General features: G+C 47.2%; 1 protein-coding gene across 1 annotated transcript in view; it reads left to right on the forward strand.

Moving 5' to 3' along the window:
- Positions 1 to 3,637: 3,637 nt before the first annotated feature.
- Positions 3,638 to 23,498, forward strand: part of USP7 (ubiquitin specific peptidase 7) — a 70,224-nt gene continuing 50,363 nt past the window's right edge. Inside the window, exon 1 of the mRNA XM_070413001.1 lies at positions 3,638 to 3,804. Coding sequence (XP_070269102.1) covers positions 3,726 to 3,804 — 79 coding nt within the window. The 5' untranslated portion in view covers positions 3,638 to 3,725. The remainder of the gene's footprint in view (positions 3,805 to 23,498) is intronic.

The raw sequence follows: 23,498 nt of genomic DNA on the forward strand, positions 1-23,498 counted from the left end.
AGGAAGGGAGACGGGGAGAGAGATAGAAACATCAATGAGAGAGAATCATTGATGGGCTGCCTCCCGCATGCCCCACAACCCAGGCATATGCCCTGACCAAGAATCGAACCGTGACCTCCTGGTTCATAGGTCAATGCTCAACCACTGAGCCACGCCAGCTGGGCCACCTATGAGCAATTTTGAGTGAAAGGGTGGTGGGTCAGAAACTGGGGGCTGAGGTCTCATCTCATTCTGCCCTTGCTCTTGCAATAACCATTTCACCACCTCTGGATTGTGAAGTATTTCCATAAAGTTTCAGCATTTCATATGCTTTCCACAATAGTCCCTTTAGGTAGAAACTTTCCTCCCCGTTCCCCTGATAGGAAAGTTAAGTCTGATAAGAGGTTAAATCAACTCCCAAGTACACGTTTGCAGAACTCCCACCTGGATCATCTGGTTCTGAATCCTGAAGCCCTTTGTCCTCCCAAACTGCTTCCAGCTGCATGGCCTTGGCAAATGCCTGATCTCAAACCCAAATCCTTCTCTAAACTTGTGGTTGGGGTTTTAGGTCATCTATCCAGGTATGGATTATCTAAGAATTTAAATGACGTGGTGGTGGTGGTGGGAAAACACCTGCCCATTTCTTCTCTGATACTTCCATGGAATTGTTTCAGGCCCTGAGCAACATAACTTCCAGGTAAATATTTTGGTTCTCAAGAAGAAAAACCAGCCCTCTGTTTATGCCAAGTCATAGCACGGGCCCTGGGAGGAGCAAAATATGTTTTGCTGTGAGAGTAATGATAGGGTAGCCCCTCCCTACACTTGACTGACCCGACTTAATGACAAGTCAGCTGCTCCAGCAGTTCCTGTCTTCCCGGTTTTTCGTTTTCCCTCATCCCTGGATTCTGAACCAGGGAAGGGGGTGTACAATTATTAAAAACTGGCAATGATCAGAAACGGTGTCCTCAGTCCTCTCCCTCTTTGGAACTCTCCAGGTCCCTTGTAGCATCTTGGCGTTAAGCCTCCCAGGAAGCGGGCATCGCTTAGCCAATTCACATCTTCTGTGGAATTCTTCAACACCCCCCCGCCCCCTTCTGAGTGTAAATGGGCCTTATGGCTAATGCAGACCTAATTCTACAAGGGGAAGGAGAAAACAGCCTAGTGCAGCCCTCTGGAATAATTGAGAGGCGCCAGTTTTGCTTTTCTAGTGACTGTTGTGGCCTAGAAATGAACTCTATGCCCAAGCCAAAAAATTGGAGAGCGATGCTTGATCCTTCTCCTTCCCTCCCACCCAACTCCAAGTCTAGGTGCAAATCCAGCAAATTCTATCGGCCAACTTACCTAAACCTGTCCTCGATTTTCCATCTCCACCATCCTAGTCCAATCCACCCCCATCTCTTGTCTAGACTCTGTTCTTTCTCACTCATTCTTTTTCTTTGCAAGATACCCTTTTTAAAAATTAGTTTTATTGCCATATGATTCATGTACTGTAAAATTCACCCATTTAAAGTGTTCAATAGTTTTTGGTATATTCACAGAGCTGTGCAACCATCACCAGAATCAAATTTCAGGAAATTTTCATTAGCCCCCAAAAGAAATCCTATGCTAACTCCCCAGCCCCCAATCTACCTTCTATCTCTATATAAATTGATTCTGGACATTTTGTGTAATTGGAATCATATACTACGTGGTATTTTGCTTCTGGCTTCTTTCACTCAGCACAGTGTTTTCAAGGCTCATCCACTTGTAGCCTCTGTCAGAACCTCATTTTTAAAAAATATATTTTTATTGATTTCAGAGGGCAAGGGAGAGGGAGAAAGATAGAAACATCAATGATGAGAGAATCACTGATCAGCTGCTTCCCGCACACCCCCTACGGGGGATCAAGACTGACCAGGAATTGAACCAAACCATGATCTCCTAGTTCATAGGTCCACCCTCAGCCACTGAACCACACGACCAGGCAAAGCCTCATTTTTTATTGCCAAACTAGAGGCCCAATGCACAAAAATCGTGCAAGGGGCTTGGCCCCCCCGCCCACCTTGGCCTTGGCCCTCGCAGCCCTGGCTTGGTCCGGAAGGTCCTGGGAAGGATGTCTGGTCTAATTAACATATTACGCTTTTATTATATGGGATAGTATTTCCTAGTATGGGTATGCAATGTGTGATTATCCACCATGCAAGGTATCCTTTTTATCCTTCATATCCTTTTGTTGTCCCACTTTTTTGTGCATTCACTGGTTGAACCTTGTATGTGCCCTGACGGGGGATGGAATTCACAATCTTGGTGTGTGTGTCGGCGGAGAGGTGTCGGCCAGGGCCATTTCCTGGCCATGTTCAGTGTAAAACGACATCCTCACAGTGGGAGACGGCGCTCAGATGTGCAGGTGTGTAGGGGCGCATTTCCCTCCCTGCACTCCCTTAGCTGCCGTGGTTACCATGGAAGAGTTGAAGCCTAGTCGCCGGTCTCCACCGGAGGAGGCGGCAGGGCGAGTACCTCCAGGAATGAGGACGTTCTGCGGGCATCTAGCCGGACGGGGCTGACAGGCGGGAACAAACTCCCGCCCATGGAGAGCTCTTCGGGCTGGTTTGAGGGACTCCGTTTTCTGGGTCGGACCAGAGTGAGAAAATGAGTTCTCACGTGAGGTCTCGGGTGAGTGGATCGCGGGTCGGCTAAGGGCGCTAAACACCAAGCGCAGCCGCTCGCAGCGTGGACCCCGCGCCCGGGTCCGGCCGGGTCTGGGCCGGCGGCGCACGGACACAGCAGCTACCGCCCGTCTCTCCGGGTGACCGCATCCCGGGACGGGACAGATCCCGGGGAGGCACCCACCGAGGGGGCGGGGGGCGCTAGGCTGTGCGCATCAGTGCGCCCAGGGCCCCAGCCGACCTCGGGGCTTAGGGGCCGGGACCGAAGGCGGGGACTGGGGAGAGGCCGGGGGCCGGGCTGCCAGGGGGCGCGGCGCTGCGGCCGGGAGGCGGTGGCTACGGGCGGGCCCCGCCTCCCCGCTCCGCCTCCTGCTCCGCCCTCCGGCCCGGCGTCGCCCGCCCGCCCGCTGGCTTTCCTCGCTCGCTGCTCGCTCGCTCGCTCTCGGGCCCCCATGCGGATGTGACATTTCAGGCCGCCGCCATTTTGAGAACCAGCCGAGCCGAGCCGAGCCGCCGGGCGCCGCGTCCGCTCCGCAGCCCCGCCGCCGCCGAGGAGGCCGAGGCCGCAGCGCCTCGAGCGCGGCCGGCCCGTCGCCCGCCCGCGCCGCCGCCGCCGCCGCCGCTCCCGCCGGGCCCAGGCCCCGCAGGCCCGCCGCGCAGGCCAGGCCTCCGGCCCGCCGCGCCCGGCCCGAGGCGGGGCTGAGTCCGCGGCCCCCGCCCGGCCGCCCTCCGCCCCCGGCCGGCCCGCAGCCCCGCAGCCCCGGCCCCGGCGGCGGGAGGCGGGCCCCGCGGCGGCCGCAGCAGCGGCGGCGGCGGCGGCCCCTGCGAGCGACGAGGCCGCCCGGCCCGGCCCGCCGGCCGTCCGCCCGCCTCGGCGCCGAGATTGGGCGAATCGCGAGCAAGTACGTGCGCGTCTCCCTGCCGCCGCCGCCGCCGCCGCCGCCCGCCGCCGGCCTCCCCCGGGCCGCCGACGACGACGCGCGGGAGGAGGAGGAGGAGGCCGCCCCGCCGCCGCCGCCGCCGCCCGGGCTCGCCGCCCCCCGCCCGCCGGGCCCGCAGCCTGGGCCACCGGCCGCAGGCGAGGCCCAGGCCGCGGCCGACATGAACCACCAGCAGCAGCAGCAGCAGCAGAAAGCGGGCGAGCAGCAGCTGAGCGAGCCCGAGGACATGGAGATGGAAGGTGAGGCCCGCGGGCGGCGGCGGGGGCCGGGCGCCTTCCATTGTGGCCGGGGGGAGCCGCGGGAGCCACGCGGGGGGCTCGCCATCTTTAAAGCAGGCCCGCGGCGGCCCGGCCGGCCCGGCTGCACCGTCATGCGGCCGCTCATTGTCCGGGCCCGGCCGGCGGCCTCCGGGCACAAAGCGCTCCCTCGGATTTGTAAATGAGGGCGCCCGTGCCGCGCGGGGACGCGGGCGTTCTCTCGCTGCTGGGCGGCCTCCCGCCGCCCGGGGAGGGGAGCGAGCGGGGCTCCCGGGACCGGCCCCCCTGTCGGGCGGCTCCGGGGCCCGCTGGGCTAGCCCGGTTCTCGCCGGCAACCCGGGAACCCCTCTCCGTGGACGCGGGGCTGGCCGGCACCTGCTCCTCCCGCGCGCTCCCCCGGAGAGCCCACGGGCTTGGCGACCGTCTCCCCGATCGCCGTGGATCAGCACTTGCCAGCGTCGGGCTTCATTTTGAAACACCTGCCAGGAGCGCAGATGTTGTCAGCCTGTGGGCTGGCTCCGAGCTGGGAGCCAGGTGCTCTTGGTTTCTAAGTTACCTGCTTTTCGGGGGGGGGGGGGGGGGGAGGGGAGCGTGGCCCCCCGACTGTGTGCCGTGCAGTCCGCATCCGGCCAGGTGTGTGTTTGAAACTCCGCGGATGCCCCGCCGCATTTGGCTACCTCCATCCCATTCAACCTGACTCGGAAGGTAATTTAATTTCCTGCCCATGTGGCAGCAGTTTTCCAAGGTACGGCACCTGGCGATGCGAGGGCTTCTTGGTTAGGTTTGTAAAGGCACTGGGAGGGAAAGCGCTTTCTTGGATTTTACCTGGTCGAGCAGAGCTGGTCATTGGAAGGCATCTTTGATTTCTCGTGGTGCCAGGTACTTAAAGGGGTAAAGGCAGAGTTGTCTTCATCAAAAGACAGTTTCCCATACACCTGGCGGAGTCAGCTTGGCAGGAACCGGGCATTGAGTGTTTTGTTCTCCTTTGCTTTTAGCAAGAGATTTTGAGTTGCATAAATGAATGGAGGCCCTCAGGAAGCTGGGAAAAGAAGCATTGATCATATGCATGGGCTGCACGTGTGGGGTGCTGTGCACTGGTTGGTGGAAGTCCTTTCCATGACTGGTATTCCCCTGTGAATAACTTACTGCCAATATACTGGGTGTTGACTGAAAAACTGGCCTGCCAGACTGCAAAAGGCCAGGTGGTGGAGGTGCCTGCAGAAAGCACTTCCCAGTGGGACTTACCATAGCGGGAATGGGGGCGCGCGGAGTGGAGTCCCCGCAAGGACTGGCTTATTTCACTTGGCCCCAGCAAGCAGTCACTTTGCAGAGCTTTCGGCAAGTGTGATTAAAGCGGCTAGTGAAGGAATACATCGCTGGGAGAATTTTGTCTATTCCTTTGATGCTACCTAGCAAAAAGGGTGCTTTTCATTTTGTGTTTCGGATATTACCCCGTCAGGACCAAATCAGAGCTAGTGTATAGATTTTCCATCTACGTTGCCTTACCTATGTTCGAGTGTTACTGAATGCTGGTGACAATGAATAAACATGGACATCACTGAAGTCTATTTCTGGTACAGAACTGTGCTCTTTGGGGGAACTGTAAGAAACTTGTTTCTCTTGAGTGGGCCTCTGTCCCAGATTCATCATCCAGAAGGTACCTTTTCTTTGTCAGGCTTGTGATTGACACCCTTTGCACACCCACAGGTGTGTGGTTTAAAAAGCTGCCTGTGTATTAAGCAGTCTATTTCTGCTTTTCTTAGCCTTTCCCTTCTTCAAGTGTGGTGCTACGTTTATGTTATAGTTTAGGATCGGGAAGAGTGAAAGACTCCTATTAAAAAGCCAGCAGGGTGGGATTTAGTTCCTATCAAGTCTGGTTGGCTCCATATGTCAGGCTGTGGTAGTGACTTGCACCTGTTTAGCGTCTTTGCCTTAATTCCAATAGAATTAACAGCTGGAATCTCAGGGTTCTGATCAGCTTGAAGCTTTGTCAGTGAGCATCCTGCCTGCCCCTCCTGGGCAGGGTGGTCTCAAATTAGATGGGGAGACTAGATTGGTGGGTTGTTTTTTTTCCTATAAAGAGGTCAGTGTTAGTTTGCTGTCTGTCCTCCTGCTCCACTGTATTGGGGTTGAATTTGCTCCTGACTGAACTCTGCACAGTCCTTGCATAGCTGCTGGAGAATGACAGTGCCCTGGATTAGTTATGGTAAAAAAGCCTTGTTTGGAGCAGTTAGGAAAGTTATGAAGGGTGAAGGCAGAGTGGGGAAAGGTGGGGAACATGGAATTTCATTGGGGTTGGGACCACAGGCTTCCTTAAGGCCTGAAGCAACCAATCTCACGTTTTCAAGTTGGGGGCATATAGAACTGTGGAGGTGGTGGTGGTGTGTTGTTAGGTCTGGCCAGGATTGAATGTTCTTGGCAGTTTATTCTCTAACTCAGAGGCAATGCCGGCCGAGAGGCTAAAAGAATGACTTGCACAGGCTTCTGCCCTGTGAGTACTTTGGGGAGGTGTTAATCTGGTCTGTGTTATGCCCTGTCAACAGGAAGTTTTCCCAAGGCCTTGCTTCTGCTGCATAGACTGACCAGCACAAATGTAAATATCCTGATGTTTGTTCCCTGGTGTTTCTTCTGCCCTTGTGAGCAGTGTCTGTTTCAGAGTGTAATCTCTGAGGGGACAGTTTGGTTTGACTTTCGTGGAGCACTCAGACCACTGCTATCAGGGACACCAAGCTTCAAGCGAAATCAGCGAGTCAGTCATCTGCAGTTTCTGAAAAGAATTGACCACTGCCCTCCATGTTTTTAGTTTGCGGGGGATGGGCGCCACAACAGCAGTGGGTTTTTTCTTTCAAACTTGTGTGGATAGGTAGAGTTTCAAGTTACTTTTCTGCTCAAGCAGGCTTGGGAGTAGAAAGTGAGTTCTGTTGAACACATGCACCTAGATAAGCCCAATTAATGCATTTTATTATATCTAAAAGGTTTCCTTTTCAAATAGCATTGTAACAAGACAAATCAAATAATAAGAATATTGACTTTCTCCTCACATTAGCTTGGTATGGTCAAAAACTACGCAAAGCTACAAAGTGAACATCAATTCGGAGAACTCAAAAGAAATATAGAAGAAATGAAATTAGGCCTAACCTAGAAACATAATCTGATGTAAGCCTGTCCATTTTTGAACATAGTGGAAGTTACTGTCGCAGGCATCAGCCTTATTCTTTCATGGTGCTGATTTTGATTTGGTTGTCTGAAAACAAATAAAAAATTGATACAGCAAATATGGGAAGAAAGTATATACTTTTTCTCCTCCATTTATTTGTTTTTTGAATCGGTGTTGTGGGAAGAGGCCAGTGAAAACTCCTCGTGGGGCTGTGGGGTGACTTGAGAGGACAGGTTTAGGGCCGAGCCTGAGTTTGAATGTAGACTTTGCCATTTAACTGTTCTGTGGCCTCATATACATTGCTTAAGCCAGGGATTCTCAAACTACAGCCTGTGGGCCACATGCAAATACAAATACTGTATTTGTTCCCGTTTCGTTTTTTGTTTTTAAATATATTTTATTGATTTTTTACAGAAAGGAAGGGAGAGAGATAGAGAGTTAGAAACATCGATGAGAGAGAAACATCGACCAACTGCCTCCTGCACATCTCCTGCTGGGGATGTGCCCGCAACCCAGGTACATGCCCTTGACCGGAATCAAACCTGGGACCCTTCAGTCCGCAGGCCGACGCTCTAGCCACTGAGCCAAACCGGTTTCGGCCCGTTTTGTTTTTTTTACTTCAAAATAAGATATGTGCAGTGTGCATAGGAATTTGTTCATAGTTTTTTTTTTAAACTATAGTCCGGCCCTCCAACGGTCTGAGGGACAGTGAACTGGCCCCTTGTTTAAAAAGTTTGAGGACCCCTGGTTAAGCTCTTGGTGCCTCAGTTTCTTCATCCTTGAAAAGGAGGTCAATTCTGTCTTGCAAGATTGTGAGTTAGGAAACACAAAGCACGGTAAAGTGCCAGGCACAGAGTTGGGAGCACAGGTGATATACAGTCAGTGGTAATGCTGTGCTGGTTGAACCTCTGCACCTGAGGAAGGATAAAGTTTGCCAAATCCAGGTGGCATGAGTTGGTTTTTGGAGGCATGCAAAAATGTCCTACGGTAATTACATCCTGATGTGGATCAGGAAGAAAACATAACCAGCTTCAATCTAAGCAATACTTTATGAAATTTGGGACTTGATGCACCTAAATAGGTATTTAAGGCCAATGGTATAAATATTTTAAGAAAGATTAAATGGGTAGCCCAGCTGACATGGCTCAGTGGTTGAGCATTGACCTATGAACCAGGAGGTCACAGTTTGATTGCTAGTCAGGGCACATGCCCGGGTTTCGGGCTCGATCCCCAGTATGGGGCGTTCAGGAGGCTGCTGATCAATAATTCTCTGTCATCATTGATGTTTCTCTCTCTCCCGTCCTCTCTGAAATCAATAAAAATATATTTTAAAAAATTAAATGGGTAATAGAGATGATGAGTGGATGTTTATTGTGACACTGGTACTGCAGTTTGATCAGCTCCATAGCCTTCGTTGATAAGGGCATTCTTGTTCTTGCACTAGCGTTAGATCATCTATCTAATGGGAGTTTGACCATCAGGTTGTAGCAGGGAAGCCAGGTGACCAAGCCTCCAGACTTTGGGAGTTGGCCTTGAACTCTCTCTGGATACCCGTATCCTGTTACCAGGCTCTTTTTGTTTTCCACCTGCCACCCTAAAGCAAGGTCCCTGTTGCCTCATGCCGGGACTTTGCAATAGCCTTCTTACTGGTCTCGGCTTCCACCCTTCCTGATTCCCACACAGCTATGAAAACGGACTGCCCACAGGACTGCCCGGCCCTGCCACTGTCCTGCTTTCATTTTATTTATTTACTAGTATTTATTTGTTTTCATTGTCCTGCTTTTAAAAGGACTCAGGTGTGCTGCCTTCCCTGTGTAGAGGCTAAGTCACACAGCCCAGTCTAGGCCACCGGAGTCCTCAGGATGGCCTCAGCCTGCTCTGTGCTTCAGGCTCCCAGCAGGCACACATTTGTGTGGATGGAATACAGCTCCAGGTTCTGGACCCCACAGTAGCGTAGATGGTGATGTGACAGCTTCTCTTTCTGGAACGCATAGGGCAGATACCCCAGGAAGGAGGTTCAAAACCCTTTCAGATGCCACCTTTTTCCTAAACCTTTCTGGTCACCTCAGCCACTTTTGTTGCCAACCTTTTGCCCCATGTGCTACCTGTGAGGTTGCCACTTGTGTACCCATCTTCCTCACTGTTGGATTATTTGTGCTGAAGGTGACCGTCTTATGTTCCTGTTTTGTAAATGTACTGTGGAAGCTACTTCTTCAGAAAACAGCAATTCTAGGGCTAAAGGTGCCTGACTGGCTGGCAAGGTGGCCTGTGAAAGAGTGCCGAAGCCATAAACCAATATTGCTTTGATAGCTGCAAATTCAGTTTTATCGCTTTTAACGGAACTTGCTTCAAATGACATTTTTTATCCTTTTGGAAAGCTTGTTTTCCCGATAAAGACATTGATAGGTCTTCATAAATTACTGAAGGTTTCTTTGGAATATTTTCAAATTTGTTTTTATTGCTGTTTCTGGTTTTTGGATGAGCAGTAGGTAGCCTGGTTCTTCTCAGTTTCCAAAGCAATGCAATTTTAATTTGGAGACCAAGAATTGTAACAAGGTATTTCTTGACATGTATTGTGACAGAGTTCAGTGTTAGATGTCACCTGCTTCATAAACTTATTGTTCTGAAATAATTTGAACTTCGGAAAGTTGGAGGAAGCAGGATTTTAAGTGTCATGTGTAAGCCAGAAAGTTAGTTATGCCATTTTTCTAGTGGGTTAACACATGCCTTGGCTAATGAGAAGTCAGATGTGTTGAAATTTTCTTGAAGAGAAGCAGGCTTACTTCTGAGGGTTGGTGATTTAAGTTTGGAAGTTGGAAATGGAGGTAATTAGAATGTTTCCCAAGCAGGGAAATATACCAACCTGGGCAAGAGCCAAATGCTTCCAGAACTTGATGACACATTGAATGTGGGACTAGCAAGAAAGAGGGGCCTCTGGGAGAACACACCCTGAGAAACAGCGTCACTGTCTGTGTTGTTGGGTGGACAAGACCTGGGAGTAGAAGACCACACTGGGGTTATAATGATGGATGGCTCACTGCCTGGTACTGGCTGGGCCCTCACTAGGCTATGCAAATGCCATTTTGTAGCCAGTTCAGCTCTTGGTAAACCATTGAGGTGTGGGGACCACTGTTGTGAGGTCACAGCTATTAATATTCATAGAGATGCCCACATATCCTTTCAAGGAGCCCAAGTTACTGATTGATAGGAGCTTTATCTTACTAAATGTTTGAAATATGAGTGAATATTGTCTGAGTCTCTAAGTGGTAGGTACTTTTTCTTTTTGGGTCACTGAGAATCTAAAAGCTGTGGAGAAGGAGACCTCCTGTGTGACCACAACCGTTCTACCGGATTTTCCTGCCTGGCATAGAATATTCGAAACCCAGGTCCTCCCTCGGTTTTGATTTCATGCCAGTGACTAAATTAGTTTTTTGACATCCCAATACTGGGAAGGCAGTGTCCTGTGTTATGTACCAGCCTCCAGAATATCGACCAGGGGAAGGTCTAGGTATCGCAATAAGTTGTTCAACTGGCCTCTGGTTTGGAAACGGTTGTATGCGTTTGTTAGGATGGCCTGCATTGCAGAGCGAGCTCACACCCAGGGTGTAGCCACAGGAGTCTAGGTGGTAATTTCACTTCTCTTGGGTGTCCCTCTTGCCACTCTACTCCTGGAACTTTCAGAAAGTTGAGAGGAGGAAACCATGTGGCATTGCTCTAATGTGGCAGCTGAGCAGACCCTGCTACTCTGGCCCCTTATAAAAAAGCCCCTTGTAAAAAGGCATATGGGCCATTTACCTAGAGTTGCAAATACATTTCATCAATATGATTTCAGAGAATGAATTATTTCAAGGCTCTTAGTTGACCCTGTGCAATTGCTGTTTTATTTTATTTTTTTTAATTTTTATAAGAGTTTATTTGAACCAAACTGATGACAGTGCTAGGAAGCAAGATCTCAGATGTTTCCTGCATTTGCTGGAAGCACATGGTATCCTGGCCCGGTAGTGCAGTTGGTTGAAGCATAGTCTTGACCGCCAGGGTTGTAGGATTGGTACTCAGTCTGGGCACATAAGGAATCAACCAGTGAGTGAGTGCATGGATGAGTGGAACAGCAAGTTGATGTTTCTTTCTCTCTCCCTCCCTTCCTCCCTTCCTCCCTCTCTCCCCCTCTCTCTCTCTCTCTCTCTGCCTCCCTCCTTCCCTATTTCCCTCTCTTTTTCTCTCTGCCTTAAAAAAATCAATTAAAAAAACACAACAAGCACATGTTAACACTCCTTAACATGTTTACATAGTTCAGCTCCTTTTAAAATGTAGGGTAGGTAATTTTGAAGTGCTTGCTTCTTACAGTTATATAAGCTTGGATGAGAAATTATTCAATCAAATAAACTGTGAAGTCGTTAGAAACATCCCATAGCCCAGATCATTGTTTTACAACCATCATAGATACTTGTTGGAATTCTCCCCAAGAATCTCGGCCTTTTTGTCTTATGTCTTGAGCTTGTGAGGACTTGGAGGGTGAACAGAAAGGGGCTGGAGTGCCTGACGTGCAGAATGCCCTCAGAAGTAGCTGGAGGAGTGAGGGTTGCTGTGGCTCTTTGTAAGCGCCAGCCTTTGGGCTCTCCCTCCCTGTCAAGCCTGGGAGCAGTGGTGGCCCATGGCTGCTTCTCCTGGTTGGTGTAGTGTGTGTGTCTACCCTAGCCCGAAGAAGTCCTCATTTCTCTGAAGCACTCCAGGTCTCCTGCTACTGGTACTGGTGGGAACAAACTGACGTTGTTTGCCTACTTTAGATCAATCTTTGTCCAGAAAGCTACTTGCTTTCATATGGGGGCATGGGGAGATACATACGTGAGAAGACTCTTAAGGGTTTATTATACTCTACAGTGTGGTAGTCACCAGCCATATGGCGGTGATTTTAAGTTTAAAATAAAATTTAAAATCTTATTCCTCAAGTGATTAATTGCATTTTATCTGTTCAGTAATTATACACGTTGGTGAACAGTGCAAATGAACCTGTCCCTCAATGAAGAATGCTAGTATGTTATGGCCAGCGCTGGTGTGGTTGGCTCCTTGGCTTGAAGGCGTTCTGGTAGTAGTAGTGTGACATTGAATGATAGAAAGTGTTCCAGTGTGTCCTGGAAAAGTAACACTAAAATGAGTAAAAGCATTGGAAACTTATGGATAAATAGTTCTTGGGCAAACCCGTTATTTAGATGTGGCTTCTCCAGTTACGTGTGGTACAGAACCAGGTTCTTTCCTTTAACTGCCAGTCCATTGTGGACAATTTCTAAATTGTATTTAATAGAAATTCAGTGCAAACAAATTACTCAACAAGTAAAATAAAATAGACATATAGAATACAAGCCCTAATTTATTATTAAAATTCAACAAAGGTAAAGTTTCATTTCAACAGTTATATTTAGAGCAAACAGGAAGAAAGGAAAGTATTGCATAAACTGTACATGTTTGTTGGAAGTATGTGTATAGGCCGTTAATATAAAGACACACTATCACAATTCCCTATATTAGAAGCCTACATGCACACTTTGAAGAATGCGGGTTACACGAATAGTTTTTGAAGTAATAATCTTGCGTCCTGCTTGAATGGGCAACATCCTTGCTTCTCAGAGATGATATTTATTCAGACCACTTCTTTGTTTTACTGATAGATGGGCGAATCGTATGTACCCAGTGCTACAGAGGTAGCAGTGAGAATGGGAAAGATCTTTAAAGAGATTTTCCAAAATTTATCTGTGGACAGCTTTGACTGTAGCTTACCAACTTAAAGCTAGCCGGTGTGGCTCAGTGGTTGAGCGTCGACCCATGAATCAAGAGATCACTGGTTCACTTCCTGGTCAGGGTATATGTGGGCTCAATCTCCATCCAGGTAGGGAGCATGCAGGAGGCAGCCAATGCTGTTTCTATTTCTCTATCCCTCTTCCTTCCTTTCTCTCTCTTTCTCTCTCTCTCAAATCAATAAAAACATGTATTTTGTAAAAAGTTAAATTATCTTCTGCTGGGGTCCAACCCCAGCAGGTCCAGGGGTCCCCAAAGGTGAGGACGGAGTCGGCGAAGAAGGAATGACATGGAGACAGCGTTCAGTTGATCAGCAGCCTAGCCAGGATCTCTAGCCAAGTTCTGGTCAGAATCTCCAGCCAGGTGCTGTGTCCATGTTCTCTTGCTAGGTTCTCCAGCCAGGTTCTGTCCAGGTTCTCCAGCCAGGTTCAGTCACCAGGTTCTAGTCAGGTTCTCTTGCCATGTTCTGTCTAGGTTCTCCAGCCAAGTTCTGTAGCCAGGTTCTGTCCAGGATCTTTTGCTAGGTTCTCTCCCTAGGTTCTCTCCCTAGGTTCTCTCCCTAGGTTCTGTCTCTAGGTTCTGTGTCTAGGTTCTGTCTAGGATCTCCAGCCAAGTCCTGTCTCTAGGTTCTGTCTTGTGTTGTCTTGTTACATCTGTATTTTTACCAGTTGATTTCAATCCTGTCAATTTCTATTCCAAAGGTTAGGGCATTTCTTATCTCCATTCCAGGGAGTAAAGATTATGTAGCTTAAGGGTGATTGTTCGTAGTTAAAGTGATTAACTACCTGCCTGGCATTTAGTTAAGAGGTTTTATTCCCTCCCTAACTTCAGGGAAAAATTCCTACCTGGGGAAACAACCTTTCTTGGAGAGGTGACCTTGGTTAAAACACATAGCGCCAAGAAGGGGAGCAAACATATTAAGAACAGTATGCCATATACGCCAGGTCCCTTGAAACACATGCTGTGCAGATGTTTCTTCTCTGCAGCAACTGTGTCAAGCAGCAAGGATGGACCAGCTCCCGGCAATCTTCCATTGAAAGAAATGGATTCTGGGTTGTATCTACTTTTGGGTTGCAGTTAACAAGCTAACCCTAAAGTCTGTCAGGCTGTAATGTGATCCTATGTGACATGTGCCATACAAGTTCGACAACACCCCAACTAACCCCAACAGGCCCATGCTTGGATATTGCAGCAAAGTTAGATTGCTAAAAAGTGTCTATGCTTGCTTTTTTTGACAGGTCCACAGAGGGGCACCCAGAGCATCTTGTTTTTAGCCCCACCCCTTTTGCTTTCTGCTTTTCATGTGGACCAGGGATCATTGCTTGCTCCTGACTCTTTGTACCCTAGTGCCATGGTCGGCAAACTGCGGCTCTTTGGCCCCCTGAGTGTGGCTCTTTCTAAGCCTTAGGAGTACCCTAATTAAGTTAATAACAATGTACCTACCTATATTTTAAGTTTAAAAAATTTGGCTCGCAAAAGAAATTTCAGTCGTTGTACTGTTGGTATTTGGCTCTGTTGACTAATGAGTTTGCCGACCACTGCCCTAGTGGCAGCAGAGCTGACTTTGCTGTGGTACTCAGAGCCTGTTGCAGGGCTTTCGTTTATCAAACACACTTGTGAAAGCCCTGTTGACGCCCGGCCTTGATAGCATGGAGTGCAGACACGTGCAGGGGAGAGAGACCTCAGGGAAGGACTTTCATGGAATGGTGCAGAGGAGGTGGCTGTACCACAGGGCTGGCCTATTTTGGGGAAGGGATGGGTGAGTGAAGGATTCACAGCTGAGTTTGAAAAGAGGGAAGGGCTGGATTGGTCAGAGGCTGGAGATATATAGAACAGTGGTTCTCATCCTTGGCTGCACATTAGAATCACCTGGGAATCTTTTTAAATCCCAATTTCTGGGCCTCATCCTCCGGAAATTCTGTTTTTTTGTTATGGGGTGGGGCCACAACATTAGTAACAAAGAAACAGAATGTCCGGAGGATGAGGCCCAGAAGTCAGGATTTTAAAAAGATTCCCAGGTGATTCTAATGTGCAGCCAAGGTTGAGAACCACTGGTATAGAATAACAGGATGGGATAGGGACCTTCAAGTCTCTGACTCAGCGGTCACCAATCGGTGGTCCGTGAGGTGAAAGGTTGCTGCTCTGATTAGAGGTGTGATTAAAGGGAGATTATTCAGCATTATCCAAGTGGGCCCATTATAATCAGAAGTCCTTACACATGAAAGAGGGAGGTGGGAGTGTCAGAGTGGTGTGGTATGAGAAGGTCATTGCTGGCTTTGAAGATGGAAGGGGAGCTACAGAATGCAGATGGTCTCCAGAAGCTGGAAAAGGCAAGGAAACAGATTTTCCCCTTGAGCCTCCAAAAGGGACATGCCTTTTTGACCCCTCAAATTTAGCCCAGTGAGCCTCTTTTCCAGACTTCTGACCTCTAGAACTATAAAAGAATAGGTTAGGTGTGTGTTGTTTAAGCTACCAAGTTGTGGTAATTTGTTCCAGCAGCAATTGGAAATTAATATAGGCTCTAAGGAGATGGGAAAGAAGCAGCAGATGGGTGCCCAATAAGTGTAGCTGGCCTTGAACTTTAGAGACTGCAGAGAGGCTCAATGAGTATGAGAGAACTAACCCTCACTCTGCCAGGACATGTGATGTGGCCTGTACCTGTACTAACTCCTTTGCTCCTTACTACAACACTGAAATAGATGCAGCAGCATCCCTGTTTTGTAGCAGAACAGAACAAGGCATTGAGCAAGTTACTTTTCTCAGGGACAGTGATGGGATGAGCACCCACAAATTTTGGCTTCACAGCCATTTGCGTTTTAATGATCATAAAGAGAGAGGGAGAGAGAAACATCTATGTAAGAGGGAAACACCTATCGGTTGCCTCCTGTCCGCACCCCAATGGGATGGAATCCGAAACCTGGCTATGTGCCCCAACCCAGAATTGAACCTGCGACCCTTTGGTGCACAGGATGACATTAGCCAGGGCAATCAATTGCAGCCTTCTCCTATATTTCTTCCCTCACCACCTCATACTAGTATACTGTAGTTAGGCTTCCTAATCTGAACATTTTTGTGTGGTTCACCACATGCTTTGAATATAGAAAGTAGCTCATGCCCGGCTGATGTGGCTCAGTGGTTGAGTGTTGACCTATGAACCAGGAGGTCATGGTTCAATTCCTGGTCAGGGCACTGCCTGGGTTGCTGGCTTGATCCCCAGTAGGAGGCAGCTAATCAGTGATTCTCTCTCATCATTCATGTTTTGTTTTTTTTTAATATATTTTATTGATTTTTTACAGAGAGGAAGGGAGAGGGATAGAGAGTTAGAAACATTGATGAGAGAGAAACATCGATCAGCTGTCTCCTGCACACCCCCCACTGGGGAAATGCCTGCAACCAAGGTACATGCCCCTGACTGGAATCGAACCTGGGACCCTTTGGTCTGCAGGCTGATGCTCTATCCACTGAGCCAAACAGGTCAGGGCTCATCATTCATGTTTCTATCTTATTCTCCCTTCCTATCTGATATCAATAAAGATATATTTTTAGAGAGAGAAAAAATCGACTGGGGCCACCCCTACACACCCCTACAGTTCAGCGAGTGGAATAGGGTGGCAGAAGACACAAAACAAAATAGTATGAGTTTTTAAAGGTAGATGACTGACTCCTCCCTCCTTTGAGAATTGCAGTAACTGAATCAGGTATTCAGTAACATGATCCTGAGTTTGAAGTGAATCATCCCTAAAGCAAACCAGCCAGGGCTCTGGGTATATGGAGAAGGCCCAAGTCTTGTCAGCTGGTGCTCAGGGCACAAGTATGCTACATTTCAGAGTACCCAATTCTGTGGACCTACAGCAGCGGTTCTCAACCTGTGGGTCGCGACCCCTTTGGTGGTCGAATGACCTTTTCACAGGGGTCGCCTAAGACCATCCTGCATATCAGATATTTACATTATGGTTCATAACAGTAGCAACATTACAGTTATGAAGTAGCAACAAAAATAATTTTATGGTTGGGTCACAACATGAGGAACTGTATTTAAAGGGCCAGAAGGTTGAGAACCACTGACCTACAGGGTTAGCTGGGGAGGCACCTTAATCCAAGATGCAGATCTCTACTGAGGTCCTGTCCCCAGAGCAGCATTACAGATGAGCAGGTCCACACAGATGGCACGAACCTGGCTGCTCTCCCCTCTCCCTGGGCCACCGTCTGTTTTGAAGCCCTGACCAGCTGCGCTTTCCTTCTCTCTTCTAAATCACATAGTTTCTTTCTTAGGACAGCGGCTTTCAGAAGGTGGAAAGAACACTGGGTCAGAGGCACAGAGCTCTGGGCTGCCTCACCTGGGTAGGTGTTGAAAGGAATGAGGTGACTTCAGAGGCTAGTCTCCTCACCTCACTAACTCCAGCTAGCTGTGTGGTATTGCTTTTGTGGCATATTTTGAATGTTTTCCTTTGGGGCTTTTCCTGATGGAATTTTAAAACAGGATATCCATCTTCTTAGGTAACTTTGGGAAGCATGTTTAGTTTGTAAAGTGATTGCAGCAGTCAAAAACTGTAGAAAAGCAGTTTTAAATATACAGAAAGCCTCACTTGGCTTGATATCAGCCTTTGCCTGTTAAGTCACTGATTGAAGAAAGCTAAAATAAATGTGGCCTTTGCTCTTAGTTTTTTTGAATGTCCCTTCTGTTCTCAGAATGCAGTGTAGGACCCATCTCTCTACAAGTGTGTGAGCAACGGGATCTCAAGTTTCTGTGATTTCCTCTGAAAGCATACCTTTTTTGGACTGGACATTGCATCAGATGGGTGTTTTCAGTTGTTGTGCAGATAGATTTGGGATATTTATTGGCTATCAATTCTGTGTAAGTTTCTGCAGAGAAAAGATACGAAGATGGCCTCAAGGAACTGGGCCAGAAGCGAAAATGTCCGCAGAATGAATGATAGCACCAAAAGATAATTGCCAATGTGTTGAGCAGTGGGCTGGCAAAGTTGAGACCTTCAAAGGAATTGATTTGGGGGATGTTTGGAGAGGATGCAAATAAGTGAGGCAATCCTTGGACCTCATTGTGGGGAACAGAATTGCATATGAATTTTGAGGTGACTAGTTCAGCTTCAAGACACATGGCAGCCAGCTGCACAGCTTCTGTCTTAGCAGTGCAAGTTAGTGACAGGTGGTTGTTGCTTCCTTCAGCATTCTCAGTTCACCGGGACTGTGGTCCCTGCAGATTTAAGTCTTGAGGATTATTCTAAAGTTCGTTATTGATTACCTTGGGAATGGAGAATATGAGGAGAGAGAGAATTAATTACTGCAAATCTAAATGCTTTCTGTTATGGCCAGTATTAACACCTAATTTCTCTTTTGATGAAGTTCAGTCCTATCTTTTTTTTTTTTTTTTTTAAGAAGCCCTTTATTTTTCTTAAAATACTGTTTTCATGCCCTAACCGGTTTGGCTCAGTGGATAGAGCGTCGGCCTGCGGACTGAAGGGTCCTAGGTTCGATTCTGATCAAGGGCATGTACCTTGGTTGCGGGCACATCCCCAGTAGGAGGCGTGCAGGAGGCAACTGATCGATGTTTCTCTCTCATTGATGTTTCTAACTCTCTATCCCTCTCCCTTACTTTCTGTAAAAAATCAATAAAATATATATTTTTAAAAATACTGTTTTCATTTTGGGTCTGCCGATATCAGAGGGCACTTGGTTGTATGATTTTGTTTTAGGGCAGAAAAGTGTTTATTATGCCCCCAACTCTACAGGTAAAGAAACCCAGGATCTGAAGGATGAAGTGATTTCTAGACCTGGATGATTAGGTTTATTTTATTGAACAGCAAGTAAAATTAACAGTTCCTCAGTCTCACTAGCCATACTTCAGGGGCTTAGTAGCCACATGTGACTTGAGGCTTCTAGATAGGACAGCACAGCTGTAGAGCATCTACATGGTCACAGAGAGTTGTGTTGCCAGTGCTGCTCTAGACCCAGCCTGTGAACTTCAGGCAAGGGCTTTTGCCTTGTTTAGAATAATGAAAAACCAAGCATTTCCTTCTGTAATAAGGTAGGAAGAAGGTTCCCCGAACAGGCTCAGCATATTGCATACTTGCTGGCAATCTGGCAATCACTGAATCTCTGCTTCAGGCTCAGGCATGGGTGTGGTTCAAAGATGTAGAAATGATAAGAGATGTCTTTGCTTAAGGAAAGTCAGCAGGTTATATATAGACTAGAGGCCCAGTGCATGACATTCGCAGTCCGGGACCCCTGCAGCTTAGCTGGCAGGCAGACATATCCCAAGAGGTCCTCAGTGCTGCCATGGAGGCGGGAGAGGCTCACCAGCCATGAGCCTGCTGGCGAGCCTGGCTTCTGCTCAGCAGAGAGCCCCTGGTGGTCAGTGCTCATCATTGTGACGGGCAGTTCCACCGTTTGGTCAATTTGCATATTAGCCTTTTATTATATAGGATGGGTCATGTGCATACATAATTAATGCAGGAGAGAAAGGGATAAATGCTAGGAGGGGTGAAGAGGTAGGGTTTTGGAGGTTGAGAAGAGAGATCATGATAGGCTGTGGGGAAGCTGGAAGGTTTGGTGAAATGGTACTTGCAGTGGGTTGTAAGGGATGGTTAGGATTTGAGTTCAGGGGAATTTGAGGTAAGACTGCCAGAGGCAAGACTTCGGGGTAGATGAAAATAGAGGTATCTTACTATGTGTTTCCTGGGCATATCTATTATGTTATAATTAACACATTGGGTTGTATTCCTTTGCTTTTCTCTCCCCCATCTTGGGTCTAGGTCAGAAGTGCCAGTACTTGAGCCAAGGTCATTTTCTACCCCTGAACAGTAGTTGGTCCTCAGAACCAAATAATCAAATGCATTGTGTTTTTATATTTTAGTTTCTGTCAGACTGGAACATGCCACAGTGTTAAATGCCAATTAACCTTAATTTTACCCACTTCAGTACCAGTTAAAAAGGGTTAGATTTGCATCTGCCGTTCTATGTCTTTCTGATAAAATGTTAATTATCTGTAAGATATTAAAAATAGCAACTTATATTGAGATATAATTCACATAATAATTCACCCATTTAAAGTGTATAATTCAGTGGTTTGTTTTTTTAGTATGTTCACAGTTGTCTATTAAAACAATAAAAATTGGAACCTTTTCATTACCCCAGAAAGAAATCTTGTAGTCCTTCCGTCACTGCCTGTCTTTCCCCAGCCCCATCAGTGTTTCATTCCTTTATTGCAAAATAGTATTTCATCTGTGGAACCTCACCATATTGGATCAGAAAATAGGCCTTATTCAGTATTTTTAAAAGGGACTTTTTTTAATGTGTGATTATGAGTGTGCTTCACCACTAAATTAACTGGATGGTATAAGATGAGGGTATACGTGTCCATTGAGGGTCCAGTCAGAGCAGCAGAGTAGCAGTAGAGATAGATAAAGGAACTTACTAGATTTTTACCATGCACAGCTGTGGGAGCTGCCAACGGTCTATGGAGTCTGGGTTTGGAGCTGAAGTTTATAAGGCATGCAGTCTGCAAGGGAAGAACTGGGTACCCATAGATCTCACAAAGCTAAGGGCCCACAGGGCAGAGAAACCCGAGGGTAAAGGAATGTGGGGCTTCTTTACTCTTAATCCTCAGATTGCTAGTAGGATGTCTCCTCTAAGTGGGGACTCTGCAGGGAGAGGCTTATAATTCCAGTCGACTAAAGGGACACACTACAAATCCACTAGTCAGTCTGATCTTTGCAGTACAAAAATTTTTGTTGTCAGGATCCTGTTACAGGAACCCCAAAGAGATTTTGGGTAGGTGGGTTATATAATTATTTGCCATATTAAAAGTTCAGACTAAGACCGATCATTTTATTTAAAGATTATATACCAATACATGAAGAACACAACACACTTAAAGGAAATAATTATTTTTCAAACCAAAATTTAATGAGGAATAGCATTATCTTTACATTTTTGAAAATATCTTTTTATTGTCTGCTTAATTGAAGACAACAGCTGGATCCTCATAGCTGCTTGTGGAAATGTAAAGAAAACACAGTCTTACAGAGACACACAGAAGAGCGAGAGTACCTGAAAAGCCTTTTCAGATACTTGTGGCAGTTCTTTGCTGCTGCACCAAAGCTTGGTAGCTTCTTAAGGTTAATAGCAATGTGCAGTTTGAAACTGAATTAACTTTTCATGCTCTAATACATTAAAAATTCATTGGTCTGTCTTATACTTTGGATGGATCTTTTCTAATACCATTCGTTCAGGTCATTTGGAAAAGACTGATTCACTGAGTTACACAAATCTTCTAAATATTGACATACTAGAGGCCTGGTGCATGAAATTTGTGCACGGATAGGGTCCCTAGGCCTGGCCTGCTGATCAGGGCCTTCTGGCTATCGGCCAGGGCCTTCCTTCCCTCTGCGATCGAACTCCTGAGGGGATACTTTGAATAGTAGCCTTTTATATACATATGTAGATTTCTTTATTACAGTTACATTTTAGAAAATTGAGTGCAAGTGCCTAAAACATCACATTCATGTATGTGGCAGCCTTGTGCCGTTACCTGTTTGGGGACAGAATTATAGTTCTAAGTCCTGAAACCTTATCGGGACAGAGAGCAGTGACTTGTTTTGTAAGAGCCTCAATACTCCATGGCAGAGTGGGTGAAAACAGTCGGGTGGTATTTGTGGCAGCCTAGTCATCCACAGCAGGGTGGTGGCCACTTCTGTATCAGTTAATGCCATGGGGGTGGGGAGCAGGCAGTGTTGGATGGTCCCTGTGATGGGAAAGTGGTGATCAGAATTTCCCCCCACTTAAAGGTGGTCCTGTTAGATGAATAATAGGTATTTCATGAGCATTTAAGGAGAGAGCACAATATCAGATGTAATTTTTGATCTGATTATTTTGCTTTCTAATCCTTTTTTTTTTTTTTTTTTTTTAATTAAATCTTTATTGTTCAGATTATTACATTTGTTCCTCTTTTTTCCCCCCATAACTCCCCTCCTTCCAGCTCCCACCCCACCCTCCACCCTCACTCCCCACCCACTGTGTTCATCCATAGGTGCATGATTTTTGTCCAGTCACTTCCCGCATCTCCCACACCCCTTTTTCCCCCAAGAATAGTCAGTCTATTCCCTTTCTATGTCCCTGATTCTATTATAATCACCAGTTCATTCTGTCCATCAGGTTATTTATTCACTTGATTCTTAGATTCATTTGTTGATAGATGCATGTTTGTTGTTCATAATTTGTATCTCTACCTTTTTCTTCTTCTTCCTCTTCTTAAAGGATACCTTTCAGCATTTCATATAATACTGGTTTGGCGGTGATGAACTCCTTTAGCTTTTCCTTATCTGTGAAGCTCTTTATCTGACCTTCAATTCTGAATGATAGCTTTGCTGGATAAAGTAATCTTGGTTGTAGGTTCTTGGTATTCAGCACTTTGAATATTTCTTGCCATTCCCTTCTGGCCTGCAAAGTTTCTGTTGAGAAATCAGCTGACAGTCGTATGGGTATTCCCTTGTAGGTAATTGAGCCTCTTTCTCTTGCTGCTTTTAAGATTTTCTCTTTGTCTTTTGCTCTTGGCATTTTAATGATGATGTGTCTTGGTGTGGTCCTCTTTGGATTCCTTTTGTTTGGGGTTCTCTGCGCTTCTTGGACCTGTAAGTCCATTTCTTTCTCCAGGTGGGGGAAGTTTTCTGCCATTATTTCTTGAAATAGGTTTTCAATATCTTGCTGTCTCTCATCTTCTGGCACTCCAATGACTCTGATATTAGACCGCTTAAAGCTGTCCCAGAGGCTCCTTACACTATCTTCACACTTTCGGATTCTTTTTTCATTTTGCTTTTCCAATTGGGTGTTTTTTGTCGAATCTTTGGTTTGATTATTGTACTCCTCTGGTCTGCTATTGGGTATAATATTCTTTATTTCAGTCCGTGTATGCTTACTTTCTAATTTCTTTATCGTAGCATCGAGGGTCTCATTAGTTTTCGTGAGGCTCTGCACAAATTTATGGCAAGCCCTCAAAATTGCGATTCTTAGCTCCATATCCTCCATTTCTGTCATGTTTCTTTGTCTCCGCATCTTTTATGCTTTCTTGGTGCACCCCCTTGTGGTCTCTGTGCGCAGTCTTGTTCTAGCCAAGCCTTAATTGTTGTAGTTAACACTAGAGGGATTTGACCCCCAGGCCGGCTGGCTATAGGAATCAGCTGTGTGGAAAACGTCTGCCTTCTGGGGAGGCGCTAATCCAGCCTTTGCCTGAGGCGATCGGCAAATGGCTGTGCGCAGGCTTTGGGCGGGGCGGGATCAACAGGGCGGGCGGAGGGAGCAGTTATGGCCACGCTCAGTCCCGTTCCCAGAGGCTCTGCTTCTCAGAACCCCGGCAGCCGCTGCAAACCTCGGAGAGAAAGTTGCCAACTGATGCCGGATAATCCCGCTTCTCCCGTTTGAGTCTGGGTCCCTAGAGACTCGCCCGGATCTGGAGCCCAGAGTCTGAGACTCACTCCCGACAGAAAACGACAACCGCGCCCTCAGCCACCAGCCCGCTTTGCGCGCGCACCTCGGTACCTTTGTATTTTCCACACTGCGCCGCCTCTGAGCCTCGATTTGCTGTTCTCTTTCCTTCTAGTTGTAGAGTCTCTCTTCAGCCAGCCTTCCTGTGGTTCTGGGTGATGTCCGTTCAGTCTTTTAGTTGTATTTTTGAAATGGTTGTTTGCGGCAGCGGTCTCCGGTGTTTACCTACGCC

This window comes from Myotis yumanensis, unplaced genomic scaffold (genome assembly GCF_028538775.1).
Source record: "Myotis yumanensis isolate MYYU_CA2020_CCGP unplaced genomic scaffold, mMyoYum1.0.hap1 SCAF_4, whole genome shotgun sequence".
Classification (NCBI taxonomy): Eukaryota; Metazoa; Chordata; class Mammalia; order Chiroptera; family Vespertilionidae; genus Myotis; species Myotis yumanensis.